General features: G+C 46.1%; 1 protein-coding gene across 3 annotated transcripts in view; it reads right to left on the bottom strand.

Moving 5' to 3' along the window:
• The window catches only part of EDEM3 (ER degradation enhancing alpha-mannosidase like protein 3), a 146,714-nt gene extending 128,551 nt beyond the window's left edge, over window positions 1-18,163 (bottom strand). The window contains exons 1-2 of one of the 3 annotated variants that reach the window (XM_073582904.1): window positions 17,826-18,163; window positions 4,627-4,672 (exon numbers count right to left, since the gene is read on the bottom strand). In XM_073582904.1, the coding sequence (XP_073439005.1) occupies window positions 4,627-4,672; window positions 17,826-17,956 (177 nt within the window). In that variant the 5' untranslated portion in view covers window positions 17,957-18,163. The remainder of the gene's footprint in view (window positions 1-4,626; window positions 4,673-17,825) is intronic. The other 2 variants (XM_073582903.1, XM_073582902.1) reach the window with 2 other exon arrangements.
• Between the last annotated feature and the right edge of the window lie 229 nt (window positions 18,164-18,392).

The raw sequence follows: 18,392 nt of genomic DNA, 5'->3' as shown, positions 1-18,392 counted from the left end.
ACACCACAACTATTACCCCACTTGCGACCGCCACAGGACAAGTGGGAAGAGTCAGTGTGAAAGCGTCATTCTTAGACTGAGGGGAGGGTTCAATATCCATAGCCCCTTACCAGCCTGAGAATACCAGCCCCCAGCTGCCTGCTTTAGCTTGGCAGGTTGTAAAAAAATGGGGGAGGACCCCTACGCTGTTTTAATCCCTTAACGACCGCCGACACGCCTTTTAACGGCAGTAGTTAAGGGCACTTAAACCACAGCGCCGTTAATTAACGGTACTGTGGAAAAAAGTAAGTAGAGCCCCCAAGAGCCGGATTCTCTCTGGAGTTTTGGCTGCCGGGGGTAGCCAAGACCCCAGAGAACATGATTCGGGTCGGTTTTTACCGACCCCGTTTTGCAATAGCTGTTATTAACTATATAACGGCGACCGCAATAAAAAAAAAGTCTGATGTGCCATTTCATTTCTCTCTCCCCTGATGTGATCCCTGATCCCCCCCCCCCCCTCAAAACGTCCTAATGGTCCTCTGCCTGCGTGCTTCTCCCCATGGGTGTCGCAATCTTCTTACAGCGCCCGGCAACAATAGGAAGATTCTTCCTATTGGTTCATTTTGGTCACTGTGATAGACCCTATCACAGTGATCAAAATAAAAAAAATAGTAAATAACCCCCCCCCCCCCTTTATCACCCCCATAGTTAGGGAAAAAAGATGAAATAAAGAAAATATATTTATTTTCATTCTGGAATTAGGGTTGGAATTCGGGTTAGGGTTGGGATAGGTTTGTGGTTTGGGTTATGGCTAGGGTTGGGGTTAGGGGTATGATGGGGTTAGGGTTGGGGTTAGAATTGAGGGGTTTCCACTGTTTAGGCACATCAGGGGGTCTCCAATCGCGACATGGCGCCACCAGTGATTGCAGCCAATTTTGTGTTCTAAAAATCAAAACGGTGCTACCTCCCTTCCGAGCCCGGAAGTGTGCCCAAACAGTGGTTTACCTCAACATATGGGGCATCAGCGTACTCAGGACAAATTGCACAACAACTTTGGGGGTCTAATTTCTTCCATTACCCTTGGGAAAATAAAAAATTGGGGGCTAAAAAAAAAAAAAAAAAAAAAATTTTTGTGGAAAAAAAAAAAGTTTTTATTTTCATGGCTCTGCGTTGTAAACTTCTGTGAAGCACTTAGGGGTTCAAAGTGCTCACCACACATCTAGATAAGCTCCTTGGGGAGGGGGGGGGGGTGTCTAGCTTCCATAAGGGTGTCACTTGTGGGGGGATTCTACTGTTTACGCACATCAAGGGCTCTGCAAACACAACATGATGCCCGAAGACCGTTCCATCAAAGTCTGCATTTCAAAACGTCACTACTTCCCTTTCAAGCCCCGACGTGTGCCCATACAGTGGTTTTCCCCCACATATGGGGTACCTGGGTACTCAGGACAAATTAGACAACAACTTTTGGGGTTCAATTTCTCCTGTTACCCTTGTGAAAATTAAAAAATAGCGGGCTAAAAAATCATTTGAGGAAAAAATTATTTTTTATTTTCACGGCTCTGCGTTATAAACTTCTGTGAAGCACTTGGGGGTTCAAAGTGCTCACCACACATCTAGATAAGTTCCTTAAGGGGTCTAGTTTCCAAAATGGTGTCACTTGTGTTTTTTTTTTTTTTGCTGTTTAGGCACATCAGGGTTCTCCAAACGCGACATGGCGTCCAAACGCGACATGGCGTCCGATCTCAATTTCAGCCAATTCGGCATTGAAAAAGTCAAACGACGCTTCTTTCGTTCTAAGCCCTGCCGTGCATGGTTTACCCCCACATATGGGGTATCGGCGTATTCAGGAGAAATTGCACAACAAATTTTGTGGCTCATTTTCTCTTTTTACACTTGGGAAAATAATTAAAAAAAATGGTTCTGAAGTAAAATGTTTGTAAAAAAGTTAAATGTTCATTTTTTCCTTCCACATTTCTTCAGTTCCTGTGAAGCACGTAAAGGATTAATAAACTTCTTGAATGTGGTTGTGAGTAAGGTCAGGGGTGCAGTTTTTAGAATGGTGTCAGTTTTGGGTATTTTCTGTCATATTTACCCCTCAAAGTGACTTCAAATGTGAGGTGGTCCCTAAAAAATGGTTTAGTAAATTTTGTTGTAAAAATGAGAAATCACTGGCCAACTTTTAACCTTATAACTTCCTAACAAAAAAAAAATAATTTGTTTCCAAAATTGTGCTGTTCCCAACAACAAAAAAAAAATTTGTTTACAGAATTGTGCTGATGTAAAGTAAACATGTGGGAAATGTTATTTATTAAGTATTTTGTGTGCCATATCTCTTTGATTTAAGGGTATAAAATTTAAAAGTTGCATAATTTTAAAAGTTTTCGCCATATTTCCACTTGTTTCATAAATAATTGCAAAGTCATATCGAAGAAATTTTACTAATAACATGAAGTAAAATATGTCACGAAAAAAAATCTCAGAATCAGTGGGATCAGTTAAAAGCGTTCCAGATTTATAACCTCGAAGTGACAGTGGACACAATTGTAAAAATTGGCCTGGTCATTAAGTTGCAAATTGGCTCCATCACTAAGGGGTTGTTAATAAATATTATTAATAATCTTTATTTTTATATAGCGCTAACATATTCCGCAGCGCTTTCCAGATTGGACACATTATCGCTGTCCCTGATGGGGCTCACAATCTAAACTCCCCATCTCTATGTCTTTGGAGTTTTATTTTATTTATTTAAATAACTTAAAAATTAAAAAAAAAACGGAGTGGGGATCCCTCTATTCTTGACAACCAACCTTGCTAAAGCTGACAGATGAGGGGTGCAGCCCGCAGTTGTCAGTTTTGCTTGGCGGGTTATCAAAAATACAGGGGCACCCACTCCAGGTTTTTTTTTCTTATTATTTATTTAGCGCATAGGCACCGGCTGATGAATACTCCCCATCGTCCACGCCTTCTCTCGTTGTTATTAGCGTCAGCAGGCATAGGCTCATGGAAGTAGTAGTATCAACCAACTCCCGAACTTGAACAGTAGCAACGTTCGGATCACAGCTATATACATGGATAGCTGCAGTTGCCATTTTCAAATTCATTTTTTTTCTAGCTGAATAACATGAAAAACATTATTGGCACATGAATCATGTGATTATGTTGCAGCTCAGGAGCCACGGCCGGCACCTGCCTGCAGAAGTTTTTTTTTTTTTTTTTTTTTTTTAAAGTATGTACAGGTATTCATTATGTAAACTAGGAGGCAGGTCAGTGAGGGATCAGTGTCAGCAGTCTGCATTATGTATACCTAATCAGAGCACCACATGAAGACCCCCACAGGCCGCCCCGGAGCACGAGCATATTAACTAAAAACTGAAAATAAAGATTAAACAACCACAAGACGGATTTCATCAACCAAGGTATAATTTTTATCAGTATAACAGCACCGACCTGACACTGTCTGTAGGTTACTGTGCACAATCCTGCTGACAGGTTCCGTTTAATGAGCTATGTCATAGGTCGTTAAGAGGTTAACTTGATGCCTATGACAGATAATTTGGGAGTGTATCAGAAACATAAAAGATCCAACTCCTATGAAGACTTCTTAATAGGACTGTCCACGACTGGACTTCCAACGTCAGAATAACAACAGGCTGCAGCGGTCACACACACACATATATATATATATATATATATATATTATATATAATATGCCTTAAATTGTTCATCATCCACTTCCGTCTGGATGTCCCCGAATCCCACAATCCACCGCGCCACACCGGAATTATGCCGACTGCCATTTTGGAACACGCAAGTGATGCCGCTCGGATCCAGCTGCGATCCCAAATGCCGCTGCGATCTTGACCGCAACTCGGATCCAGGGCGCCGCTGCGATCCTGAACTCCACTGCGATCCTAACGCCGCTTGGATCCAGGCCACCGCTGCGATCCCAACTGCCGCTGGAATCCCAGCTGCCGCTCGGGTCCAGGCTGCCGCTGCAATCACGGGGCTGTGAAAGGGGTGTAACGAGGGGGTGTAACAAGAGGGGTGTAATGAAGGGGGTATAATGAGAGGGTAGTAATGAGAGGGATGCCGCCGCCGAACCCCCGCCAGGACCCACCGCCTGACTACATGCGCCAGATCCCGCTGCTGCCAGCCCACCCACCTCCGTGCAGTCACAGCCGGCAGAAAAGACCGCGGCTTGAGGCCTGTGCTAGAGATTGGGGGCGGCCACCCTCTGGTGGCGCCGCACACCATCTCCAGCACAGGCCGCAAAACACCGTCTTTCCTGCCGGTTGTGACTGCACGGAAGTGGGTGGGACGCCACCTCCAGCGCCACAAAGTTGCCCCCATCGTGATGTTACTGCCCTCCCGATGCGATAGCATCGGGCACACATCTAGTTTCACAACCACGGAACACGGCAGGAGCATCAGCATCACATGAACGTCTCAGATCAAGTAAAGTGTTTTTATTTTAAGATAGCAAGTGAAGATATTAAGTTAGCCCCTTTAAGACAATAACTAGCCCTTGAAAACAATGCCTAGAAGAACATTTTGAAAATAAAAAGATTGAAAAAAAAAAATCAATTTAAATGCATTTTTTTTTTTTTTTTTTAAATAACTTTCTTACAGATTAATTATACTCACCATATAACTGCCATAAGCATGATCAAACATTTCCAGCACGTGCGCCCTGTAAGAAAAAAGCCGGCATTACTATGGTCCTTGTAATTAGAGTGTGAACTATGGTATATTAATGCTTTCTTAGAAGAGCATGATTTGTTTTATAGCGAAACATTCACAAGTTAATTGGGACAATTAGGGTGTGTGCACATGTTGCGGATTCTGCTGCGGATCCACAGCAGATTCTCCTGCGGTGTACAGTACCAATCTAATCTATGTAAAACTAAAAACGCTGCGCACATGCTGCAGATTTTTCCGTGCAGATTTGCTGCGGATTTGAATCCGCAGCATTTTTACACCTGCTCCATTATAGAAATCCGCAGGTGTAAAAACGCAGGGGAAATCCGCACAAAATCTGTAGAAAATCCACAGGAAATCTGCACTAAATCCGCAGGTAAAACGCAGGTCATTTTACCTGTGGATTTAGCAAAATCTGCACGGAAAAATCCACAGCAGAATCCGCAACGTGTGCACATACCCTTACAGTCACTTATTTATCATCCAACTGGTTAAATTAAAAATAAAAAAAGATAAATTATCTTTCCTATCAGCTATACAGATGAAAATAGTATCTCACACCATTGTGCAGAGAACATGATTATACATACAGGAAAGATGTATATCTTTGTACCGTGTTAGCCAGTGGATAGAAAAATATTCAGGATTGAGAGTCCTCAGTAGTTGATACCTTTTAATGGCTAACTGAAAAGATGGTAATACATTGCAAGCTTTCAAGACTACTCAGGTCTCTTCATCAGGCTAGACTAATACAAAATCTGAAGTCACATATTTATGCACAATACAGCCTAGAAAAAATGCAATAGATAAGACAAGTGACGTGAAGCAGAACTATCAATATGGGAGAGGGAGAAACATAAATATAAACATTGGACCAGTTCATAGATAAGGAGTCTGGATGTTTTATGGTCCTCTGATTGGGGTCTAGTTCTGTGTTGCCCCTCAAGGTTTTAAAAGGAAATTCCTTAATTGATGTAAAAAGACATAAATCCATGCGACACATTCATTCCAGCACTGAGAGTGTCAAAGTTCGTCATAAATTTGTACTCCCAAACTCGTCTCTATCTCTGAGATGTGAAGTTACCTTTCAATACCAGTAATTTCATATCCATGCTGCTGTGATCAGGGATACAGAAATGTTTTGCCACAGGTAGAGCCATTCTTTTTTCTCTTATTGTGTGACAATGAGCATTCATCCTTGTTCTAAGCTTTTGCCCTGTCTCCCCCAAATACAGACCCCCAGTTGGACATTTAGTACAAATAATTAAGTATACCACATTAGATGTAATGCAGGTACTTTCAGCAGCATGGATATGAAATTACTGGTATTGAAAGGTAACTTCACATCTCAGAGAGAGAGACGAGTTTGGGAGTACAAATTTATGACGAACTTTGACACTCTCAGTGCTGGAATGAATGTGTCGCATGGATTTATGTCTTTTTACATCAATTAAGGAGTTTCCTTTTAAAACCTTGTGGGGGCATTACAACACAGAACTAGACCCCAATCAGAGGACCATAAAACATCCGGACTCCTTATCTATGAACTGATCCAATGTTTATATTTATGTTTCTCCCTCTCCCATATTGATAGTTCTGCTTCACGTCACTTGTCTTATCTATTGCATTTTTTCTAGGCTGTATTGTGCATAAATATGTGACTTCAGATTTTGTATTAGTCTAGCCTGATGAAGAGACCTGAGTAGTCTCGAAAGCTTGCAATGTATTACCATCTTTTCAGTTAGCCATTAAAAGGTATCAACTACTGAGGACTCTCAATCCTGAATATTTGATTATACATAAACTTTTTTATTTCATAAGTAATTGAGACACGTGCCATTAAAGTGAACCTGACCGCTGATACATGCTGCGTAATCAGTGAACCTGACCGCTGATACATGCTGCGTAATCAGTGGGCAGCTTGTCAGCCACTGGCTATGTGATCTCAGCCAGGTATATTTGACTCTGAAACACTGCAATGTTTCGGAAAGACATACTTTAATAGCTGGGTCTCCAGCGAGTCCTTCCTGCCCTGGATTGACAGGTCACTGTTTACACGAATACGTAGAACAACTATCAAAGTATGTTTTTCTCTGAAACGGTGCAGCGGTCCAGAGAAGCATTCCTGGCTGAGTTCATGCAATCAGTGTCTATTAGATGGTGCGCACGGATTGGGCAGCACATATCAGCTGTTAGGTTCTCTTTAAATTCAACAACTCCTGACGTAGCCCAGTGTTGGTGAAACGCATGTTGAGGTGCTTGCGTGACTACCTATCCCATGCTGAGGCTCCATGAGGAGTGGTGGAATTTTTAAAATATTTTTAGACATTTTGTGTTACTGCATTTGTTTCAGGATATTGCATCTATTGGAGCAGAATTACCAGTTGATTATAAAACTTTGGGGCATGCATATTTAACTGATAATTTATATTATGGATTCAACATTTATATGCACGGTATTGACAGTGTAGGGGGGTGGGTTTATGTCTCGATATGAAGGGGCTTCTTTAATGTGGACTACTTTATTATCTGGGTCCTGCCTGTAATGCTGCTGCAGTGCAGTATAGAGCAACCTCCACTGGGCGATGCTGGTGAGGGAAGAGAGGTTGCACACACAGCGTAGCACCACTGAGCAGCAGCACAGGCGCCTCCAGGTGGTGAAAGAGTGGTCAGATGAGCCGAGTCAGAAACAGTCAGGACAAGAAGTACCAGAACTCTAAGCAATACACGTGGTCAAATACAATCCAGAAGTCAGAGTCAGACAGGAGCAGAGATAACCGAGACGTGAGACAGTCTAACAGGTCAGAAGACAAGCCAGGTCACATACCAAGAGGTCCAAGCACAGGGAGCGAACACTAAGGCTAAGTTCACACTTGCGAATGGCTGGTCTGCGGATGGCTGTGTACGTCCTCTCAAGCTCCACCTACGCTTTGCCTACTTAAGCATGCGTCTTGCGTACACATCTTTAACATTGGGTGCGCAGGGACATGCATTGTATGTGGATGCATCCGCATGCGTCGTTTTGACGTGCCTGCCAACTGCACGGGAATGCAACATGTGTTATCGGCGGGAGCGTCAAAACGCCACATGTGGAAGCATCCGCATACAATACATGTTCCTGCGTACCCAATGTTAAAGATAGGTACGCAGGACAACACAAGGACGCATGTGGAAGTAGGCGGAGCTTGAGAAGACGTTCGCTGCCATCGGCAGACCAGCCATATGCAAGTGTGAACGTAGCCTAAGACAAGCGGGGTGGCAGGAATGGGAAGTCACGGAAGCATTAACTATCACTGACATTGGTCTGCAGGCCACAGCAGACTGAAACAGCCCCACAGAACCCAAAACGAGGCAGAGATTAACTACCGCATAACCAGACCGGGTAGAGAACAACAAGAAACAAACCCGGCCTGGATCATGACACTGCCCCTATGAATATCTTTTAGTTTGGTTTCTCCTACATAATTTATTCAAGAATGTAGGATTTATTTCGTAATTGTGTACTTATACAAAGAAACATCTATTCTAATGTGTTGTCTTATCCCTCGATTTTGTGTCCTTTCGGGCAGGTCTGTGATTTAAAGTATTTTTCCATTTGAGTTCTAACTATTGTGGGGAGATAAAATATCATGTACTAGGTTTATTGAGAGCTTAAATTATTAACGAAAGGATTGTGCGCAATAATAACTTTCCCAAATAATTTCAGAAGCGACTTTACCCTAGACAGCAGCACCGGCCTGTCGGCGAGGTTTCCATAAGTGTGAAATGTAATGCACACCTCCACAGATGAACAGCTAATGTTGGCGCTGCTCGGACAAAATAGTCAATGAAAGGAATCCAGGACTACAATTACAAGACCTTTATATAGCTTTTCTTATAGATGACATTCTGCATGGAGTAGCTATTCTGTCATAGGTTGGGGATACGGTGGCATCTACCTGGCAGTGACATGGTACAGTATACTTTTTCTGTAGTGTATGGTTGCTTCGCTATGTAGGTATAAGGAGGAAGACCGGGCTGCAGGTACCTGTATTGAGCCAAGTCTGGAACTGTCGAGGCTGTGTCCCATGTTGCCCGGGGGAAGGAACAGGAGATGGACAGGTCCCATGACCCAGGAATAGGGGGCAGTTAGAACGAGTAGCCCCCAAAACTATTGGGTCTGGCATGCTCTTCCCATCATTTGTCTTAAGGCTCATACCCATTTGTGTGAAAAAAAGTGTTCTGATATCAGGACCGAAAAAAAGGACAAGTGTCATGCACGTACAATGTGATTTTTCTAACATAGCATCTGCATGACATCCATGTGACATGCGTATGCAATGCGTTTTTTTCTCTGCAACTATTTTTCTACAATCATTTACAGTGTTCTATGCCACAGAATGGTAAGGTATCTAAAAAACGGATGGCATACAGATGGTCTGTGTGCCATGCGATTTTTTTCTCACACCAATTGACTGGCATAGGCGAGTCTCATCCAAGATATAAAACATGCTGCGATTTTTGTCTAAGTCCGATTTCAGCTGAGGGGGAAAAAAAAAAAAAAAAAAAAAAAAAATCACAGATGAGATGTCTCCCATTGAATAACATTGGTCCGAGTGCAATCCGATTTTTTTTATCGGACTGCACTTGTCCGTTTTTCTCGCAAATGAGTATAAGCCCTTACGGACAGAAATTATTTGCAGGGGTTTTTTTTTTGTTTTTTTTAAGGTAACTTTTCTTTTTTTTTGTCTTGTGGTATTCCTTGACATTTCAGGGCAAAACAGTGTACATGGTTCATACATTTTGCACACAAAAAAGTTAATTTTGTTCTTAACCCGTTTTAAAACTTTTTCGCTGCAAGTAAGAAAAAAAGGGTATGCAAGAACAAGCGATCACCGAGAAATGTGTGTGTGCCACTGTTCCAGTCAATATGGCCATGACGCACGTGCACCCCGAACCTTTGGGTGTTGCACATTGTATCATTGGAAACCAAGGATACTAGATCTCCCTCCACTTCCGGACATGCCCATTGGGATCATGGATATGCGCGCCGCTTGGGAAACGCCAAGCAGCCCTCCACTGGCTGGTTATTATTGCTGATTATTTTGGACGTATAAGCATGTGAGGGCCAGCCCCTCTATCATAAACTACCCCCCGAGGAAGACACTTGGTGTCGACACGCATGGGGTCCACTCCCACTATGTGCATAGGAGCACTTACCTTATACAAAATGCTACATATTGTTTGCAGCTGTTTGCATACTTTTATTCTCTGTAACACTCAACAAGGCAATTTAAAGGATATAAGATGTTTGAGATATTGCATATCCAACACAGTGCACCTACTGAATTTGACTAATAATGTACTCTGTTGCCTGTACCCAAGCATACATGCACGTGTGTAGTTCTAAGAACTGTTAAATCTCTGTACATTATTTGTGTGTACTTTGGATGATTGGCACTATTGCACCTTAGCCTGTGTGCACACGCTACGGATTCTGCTGCGGATCCGCAGCGGATTTGGCCCTGCGGATCCGAGCAGTTTCTGCTGCGTTGTACAGTACCATTAAAATCAATGAAAAACAAAAATGCTGTGCACATGCTGCGGTTTCAAATCTGCAGCATGTCAATTCTTTGTGCGGAATCCACAGCGGTTTCACACCTTCTCCATTGTAGAGGTGTGAAACCGCAGGGCTAAACCGCAGGCTAATCCGCATATAAACGGCAGGTCTTTTGACTTGCGGATTTTGCTAAATCCGCGCAGAAAAATCCGCAGACCAATCCACAGCGTGTGCACTTACCCTTACTGTCCATGTTTAGATGCTTTGCCTCCTATTTTTACCTACCATCTAGCTTTTGGGATCCATAATGGCCATATTATAGGCCATTGATGGTGTGTGGTTTTTGTTAGCCATGACAGGCTTTTATTTTTTTAAGATTTTTTAACCTGTTCATTTCCTCATATGTTGTCCAGGATCTAGTAAAAAACCCATTGTATTTCTTGGTGACTGCTTGTTTTTGCAGACCCTTTTCTCTTATTTTCTATAATTACCTTTGTATGCAGAAAGCTGATGCCATAATTTTGTAATTTTTGGGTTGTGCACACTCCATTCTCTTATGTTTCGCAAAAAGATTGGAAAATGTTAATGACAATTTGAGACGTACATAAAAATTGTAGGGGGGAATTTGGCAACTTTTTAAAAATGTGTCACTGAAGAATCAGCTAAAAACAACAGCTGGAAATCTTAAATCACGGCCACAATAGCGAACATTTAAAAAATAAAATACAATGGGAAACTATGTGAAACAGACATTAAATAAAGGCGCAAATGAAAAAAAAAGCTTTTTTTTTTTTACAGCAGGTTCCCTTTACTATGAAACACAGATGCCCTAATTAACCCCTTCATGACCCAGCCTATTTTGACCTTAATGACCTGGCCATTTTTTGCAATTCTGACCAATGTCCCTTTATGAGGTAATAACTCAGGAACGCTTCAACGCATCCTAGCGATTCCGAGATTGTTTTTTCGTGACATATTGGGCTTCATGATAGTGGTAAATTTAGGTCGATAATTTTTGCGTTTATTTGTGAAAAAAATGGAAATTTGGCGAAAATGTTGAAAATTTTGCAATTTTCAAATTTTGAATTTTTATTCTGTTAAACCAGAGAGTTATGTGACACAAAATAGTTACTAAATAACATTTCCCACATGTCTACTTTACATCAGCACAATTTTGGAAACAACATTTTTTTTCGTTAGGAAGTTATAAGGGTTAAAAGTTGACCAGCAATTTCTCATTTTTACAACAAAATTTACAAAACCATTTTTTTTAGGGACCACCTCACATTTGAAGTCACTTTGAGGGGTCTAAATGGCAGAAAATACCCAAAAGTGTCACCATTCTAAAAACTGCACCCCTCAAGCTACTCAAAACTACATTCAAGAAGATTATTAACCCTTCAGGTGCTTCACAGGAACTAAAGCAACATGGAATGAAAAAATGGACATTTTAATTTTTCCAACCAAAATTTTATTTTAGCATCAGTTTTTTCATTTTCACATGGGTAACAGGATAAAATGTATCCTAAAATTTGTTGGGCAATTTCCCCTGAGTACAAAGATACCTCATATGTGGTCATAAACCACTGTTTGGGCGCACGGCAGGGCTCAGAAGGCAAGGAGCACCATTTTACTTTTTGAATGTAAAATATGCTTGAATGTTTAGCGATTGCCATGTCTTGTTTTAAGAGTACCTGTGTGCCTAAACATTGGAGCTCCCCCACAAGTGAGCCCATTTTGGAAACTAGACCCTCCAAGGAACTTATCTAGATGCATAGTATGCACTTTGAACCCCCAGGTGCTTCACAAATTGATCTGTAAAAAAACAAAGTACTTTTTTTTTTTTTTTTTTCACAAAAATTTTACTTGGCCTAAGTTTTTTCATTTTCACATTGGCAACAGGATAAAATGGATCCTAAAATTTGTTGGGCAATTTCTCCTGAGTACATCAATATCTCATATGTGGTCATAAACCACTGTTTGGGCGCACCGCAAGGCCCGGAAGGGAAGGAGCGCCATGTGACTTTTTGATTGGAAAATTAGCTCCAATCGTTAGCGGACACCATGTCGCATTTGGAGAGCCCCTGTGTGCCTAAACATTGGAGCTCCCCCACAAGTGACCCCATTTTGGAAACTAGACCCCCGAAGGAACTTATCTAGATGTGTGGTGAGCACTTCGAACCCCCAAGTGCTTCACAGAAGTTTATAACGCAGAGCAGTGAAAATAAAAAAATAATTTTTTTTCCTCAAAAATGATTTTTTAGCCCGCTATTTTTTATTTTCCCAAGGGTAACAGGATAAATTGGACCCCAAAAGTTGTTGTCCAGTTTGTCCTGAGTACACTGGTATCCCATATGTGGGGGAAAACCACTGTTTGAGCGCACGGCATGGCTCAGAAGGGAAGGAGCGTCATTTGACTTTTTGAATGGAAAATTAGCTCCAATTGTTAGCGGACACCATGTTGTGTTTGCAGAGCCCCTGTGTGCGTAAACTTTGGAGCTCCACCACAAATGACCCCATTTTGGAAACTAGACCCCCTAAGGAACTTATCTAGATGCATAGTGAGCACTTTGAACCCCCAGGTGCTACACAGAAGTTTATAACGCAGAGCAGTTAAAATAAAAATATTTTTTTTCCCTCAAAAAATAAATTTTTTAGCCTGCTATTTTTTATTTTCACAAAGGTAACAGGATAAATTGGACCCCAAAAGTTGTTGTCCAGCTTGTCCTGAGTACGCTGGTACCACATATGTGGGGGGGGAACACTGTTTGGGCACACGTTGGGGCTCGGAAGGGAAGTAGTGACGCTTTGAAATGAAGACTTGATGGAATGGTCTGTGGGCGTCATGCTACATTTGCAGAGCCCCTGATGTACCTAAACAGTGGAAACCCCCCACAAGTGACCCCATTTTGGAAACTATATCACCTAAGGAACTAATCTAGATGTGAGGTCAGCACTTTGAACCCCCAAGTGCTTCACAGAAGTTTATAACGCAGAACCGTGAAAATACAAAATCTTTTTTTTCCACAAAAATAATTATTTTAGCCCCCATTTTTTTATTTTCCCAAGGGTAACAGGAGAAATTAGACCCCCAAAGTTGTTGTGCAATTTTTCCTGAGTACCCTGATACCCCATAAGTGGGGGTACACCACTGTTTGGGCACACGTCGGGGCTCGAAATGGAGGGAGCACCGTTTGACTTTTTGAACGCAAAATTGGCTGGAATAAATGGTGGCTCCATGTCGCGTTTGGAGAGCCCCTGATGTGCCTAAACAGTGGAAACCCCTCAATTCTATCTCCAACCCTAACCCCAACACAACCCTAACCACAACCCTAACCACAACCCTAATCATAACCCTAACCACAACCCTAATCATAACCCTAACCACAACCCTAATCATAACCCTAACCACAACCCTAATCCCAACACACCCCTAACGAAATCCCAACTCTAACCCTAACCACAAGCCTAACCGTAAGTCCAACCCCAACCCCTAGTCCAACCCCAACCCCTAGTCCAACCCCAACCCCTAGTCCAACCCCAACCCCTAGTCCAACCCCAACCCCTAGTCCAACCCCAACCCCTAGTCCAACCCTAGCCCTAACCCTAGCCCTGGACCTAACCCTAATGGAAAAAAAAAAACATATATATTTTATTATTTGTCCCTACCTATGGGGGTGATAAGGGGGGCGGTGATTTACTTTTTATTTATTTTGATCACTATGAAAGTTTATCATAGTGATCAAAATAAATGAATGAATCTGCAGCGTTGCAGATTCGATTCGGCGCACTGCGCATGCGCCCGCCATCTTGCAAGATGGCGGCGCCCATGACGCTGGACGGCAGGACACCGGGACGGATAGCGGGAGGTCGGAGGCACAAAGGAGGGTGAGAGTGGGTGATCGGAGGGGCGATCGGAGGGCTGGGGGGGCGGAGGGAAGGCGGAGGGGCAGATCATGACAGCGGCTGCCGATCGGTGCCGTCAGACGGTGGCGGCAGCCGATAGGTGCCGTCAGTCGGTGTGGGGGGGGGGGGTCGGGTCTCGGTGTCCAGCCATGTCCGATGCTATTTCAGCATCGGCCATGGCTGGATTGTAATATTTCACCAATTTTCATTGGTGAAATATTACAATCGCTCTGATTGGCAGTTTCACTTTTAACAGCCAATCAGAGCGATCGTAGGCACGTGGGGGCTAAGCCACACCCCCAGGTGTTAACTCTGAAGGGTCCTTTGTGTGCGGGTCGGGTGACCTTTCAGTGACCCCGGTCACCCGACCCGCAGGGGGGCTATTTATAGCATGACGCCTACGTAGGCGTCATAGGTCGTTTGGGCACTGCTTTTCATGACGCCTATGTAGGCGTCATAGGTTGTGAAGGGGTTAATACCAGCAGCTAGTCCTGTGACATCCGCTCTTTTAGGGTATGTGCACACCAAGTTTATTTTCAGAAGTCATTTGGAGCGATCGGCCCCCGAAGATTCTTTACATTCATTTCTATTGTACGAACACTCGGCTGTTCATATGTTCAGTCTTTAGAGCATTTGGTTTCCACTTTAGCTTTTGAAAAGCGCTTGTTGAAAAAAGCCCCTGTGTCACTTCTTTAAAATGTCTCATGGAGAACTTTGTAAACTGGGCACTGTCCAATCAAGAGGAAGAAACTTCAGGAAAAAGAATCAAGAAAAACCTCTTCAACACCACTTCAGGATTGTAAAAACTCCTCCAAGACTCTCCCATGGAGGAGCGCGTCATGCGACAGTATACACTAGAAAACTTGCCATTTTTGACTAACAAAAAAAAAAAAAACCCTGTATGCACACACTCTTATTGTAACTTGAAGTCCAAGCTTCAAGGGACAAGAAGATTTGTTTTCTGTTTTAGCCCATCCTCATTCCTCCATGCATAGTTTTTATACCAGAACATCAACAGAGCCGGATGGGGCCTTGTTTTTGGTATTTAAAAGCAGGATTGTGCTCAGTAACAGTAACCTACAGATAGTGTCAGGTCGGCTCTTTTATACTGACTAATGATACCTGGTGATGAAATCTGTCTTGTAGTTGTTGTTTAATCTTTATTTGCAGTTAATGATCTGCTCATGCACGGGGTCGGCCAGTGGGGGCTTCATGTGGTGGTCTGCTTAGATATTCATATGTATGGCTTCTGACATACACCGATTCCTCAATAACCTGCCCCCCTATTTTACATAATGAATAATATATATATTAAAAAAAAAAAAAAAAAAACCACTTGCGCTGCAGCATAATCGCATGTATAAAATGCATTTAGTTCTTTTATTTGATGCTATAAATTCATTAAAAAAAAAAAAAAAAAAAGTTTCAAAACGGCACCGGCGCCATTATTTTTAATGATTTATTTATAGCATCAAATTAAAGAATGAAATACATATTACACATGCGATCATGCTGCAACATAGGCACTGCCACCTGCTGCACCTGTCAGAGATCATACACATGAATAGCTAATCAGAGAACCACATGAAGACCCCTCACCGCCCCCCACACAGACCGCCCCGGAGCGTGAGCAGGTCATTAACTGAAAATAAAGATTAAACAACCAGAAGATGGATTTCATCACCAGGAATTATAAGGGCTCATACTCACTTGCGAGAGACTCGAACCATTCTCGCATGAAAACCTGGGACTGGAGCGCGTGGCTACATGTATTTCTATGCAGCCGCACACTCCGGTCTTAGTGCCGGGTTTTCATGCGAGAGACTCACACGAGAATGGCGCGAGTCTCTCGCAAGTGAGTATGAGCCCTAATCAGTATAACAATGCCGACCTGACACTGTCTGTAGGTTACTGAGCACAATCCTGCTGACAGGCTCTCTTTAATGAATCAAAAGTGTGACTCCACAGTACCAGGATTGCCAGACGCACAGTGTGGGGGGGGGGGGCACATTCCTCAGGATCGCCGGACGCACAGTGTGGGGGGGGGGGGGGGAGCACACTCCTCAGGATCGCCGGACGCACAGTATGGGGGGGGCACACTCCTCAGGATAGCCGGACGGAGTGGCGGGGGGGTGGCACCCTCCTCAGGATCGCCGGAGAGTGGGGGGGGGCACCCTCCTCAGGCCCACCGGACGCACGCAGTGTGTGTGGGGGGCACCCTCCCCAGGCCCACCGGACGCACGCACAGTGTGTGTGGGGGGCACCCTCCCCAGGCCCGCCGGACGCACGCACAGTGTGTGTGGGGGGCACCCTCCTCAGGCCCGCCGGACGCTCAGTGTGTGGGGGGGGGGGGCGCCCTCCTCAGGCCCGCCGGACGCACAGTGTGTGGGGGGGGGGCCCCTCCTCAGGCCCGCCGGACGCACAGTGTGTGGGGGGGGGGCACCCTCCTCAGGCCCGCCGGACGCACAGTGTGTGTGTGGGGGGCACCCTCCTCAGGCCCGCCGGACGCACAGTGTGTGTGTGGGGGGCACCCTCCTCAGGCCCGCCGGACGCACAGTGTGTGTGTGGGGGGGGCACCCTCCTCAGGCCCGCCGGACGCACAGTGTGTGTGTGGGGGGGGCACCCTCCTCAGGCCCGCCGGACGCACAGTGTGTGTGGGGGGGGCACCCTCCTCAGGCCCGCCGGACGCACAGTGTGTGTGGGGGGGGCACCCTCCTCAGGCCCGCCGGACGCACAGTGTGTGTGGGGGGGGCACCCTCCTCAGGCCCGCCGGACGCACAGTGTGTGTGTGGGGGGCACCCTCCTCAGGCCCGCCGGACGCACAGTGTGTGTGTGGGGGGCACCCTCCTCAGGCCCGCCGGACGCACAGTGTGTGTGTGGGGGGCACCCTCCTCAGGCCCGCCGGACGCACAGTGTGTGTGTGGGGGGCACCCTCCTCAGGCCCGCCGGACGCACAGTGTGTGTGTGGGGGGCACCCTCCTCAGGCCCGCCGGACGCACAGTGTGTGTGTGGGGGGCACCCTCCTCAGGCCCGCCGGACGCACAGTGTGTGTGTGGGGGGCACCCTCCTCAGGCCCGCCGGACGCACAGTGTGTGTGTGGGGGGCACCCTCCTCAGGCCCGCCGGACGCACAGTGTGTGTGTGGGGGGCACCCTCCTCAGGCCCGCCGGACGCACAGTGTGTGTGTGGGGGGCACCCTCCTCAGGCCCGCCGGACGCACAGTGTGTGTGTGGGGGGCACCCTCCTCAGGCCCGCCGGACGCTCAGTGTGTGTGGGGGGCACCCTCCTCAGGCCCGCCGGACGCACAGTGTGTGGGGGGGGGCACCCTCCTCAGGCCCGCCGGACGCTCAGTGTGTGTGGGGGGCACCCTCCTCAGGCCCGCCGGACGCTCAGTGTGTGTGGGGGGCACCCTCCTCAGGCCCGCCGGACGCTCAGTGTGTGTGGGGGGCACCCTCCTCAGGCCCGCCGGACGCACAGTGTGTGTGGGGGGCACCCTCCTCAGGCCCGCCGGACGCTCAGTGTGTGTGGGGGGCGCCCTCCTCAGGCCCGCCGGACGCCGATATGATTACTGTATGTGAGGGGTCAGACCCTACACTATGGACAATAATAATCTTTATTTTTTTCCCTCTAAGCCCCATGTACAGACCCCAGTAACATGCCCAGAGGTGCCCGTGTGCAGGCAGCGGGCGCAGGACACTGACCTGAGCTGGGACTTCTCCTCCTTCGTCATGGCAGCATGTCCTACCCCCAGGACGGCCTCCAGCACCAGGTACACCGCCAGCTGTCTCCACATCGCCCCCCAGACTCGGGGCTTCTCCGCGGTGCGGCTCATGGCTGCGCCCTGGAGTGCGGGAGGCTCCCGTGACCGCTAAACCCCGTTTGACCGCATCTGGCCCCGGTGTGAACGCTTCTGCTGTACAGCCTGTCACCGGCGGCTCCTCCCGTGCTGTGCGTGGCTCCCACTGTCACACACAGCCGCTGCTTCCGGCTCTCAGCCGCTGGGTATGACGCTCTGCCACAGAAAGACTCTCAGCCAATCAGCGGGCAGGAGCAGTGCAACCTCATGTGGGTGACGTGGAGCCAGAGATCCGGTGGGCGGAACAGAGTGACGTGTGAGGCGCAGTCCTCCGCCAGTGTGGAGCGGGTGAGGAGTGGATAGCCGTGCCCCACTGCCACTCACAGGCTGAGAAGTGACGCTGGAATGACCTGGGGATCAGAAGAGGGTCCTAGGCAAGAGGCGGAGCTAGACTGGGGGGGCAAAACTTCTG

Source organism: Dendrobates tinctorius, unplaced genomic scaffold, assembly GCF_039654945.1.
Source record: "Dendrobates tinctorius isolate UK_male_01 unplaced genomic scaffold, ASM3965494v1 ptg000074l, whole genome shotgun sequence".
In the NCBI taxonomy this organism is placed as follows: domain Eukaryota; kingdom Metazoa; phylum Chordata; class Amphibia; order Anura; family Dendrobatidae; genus Dendrobates; species Dendrobates tinctorius.
This window is presented reverse-complemented; position numbering and strand designations above follow the sequence as displayed.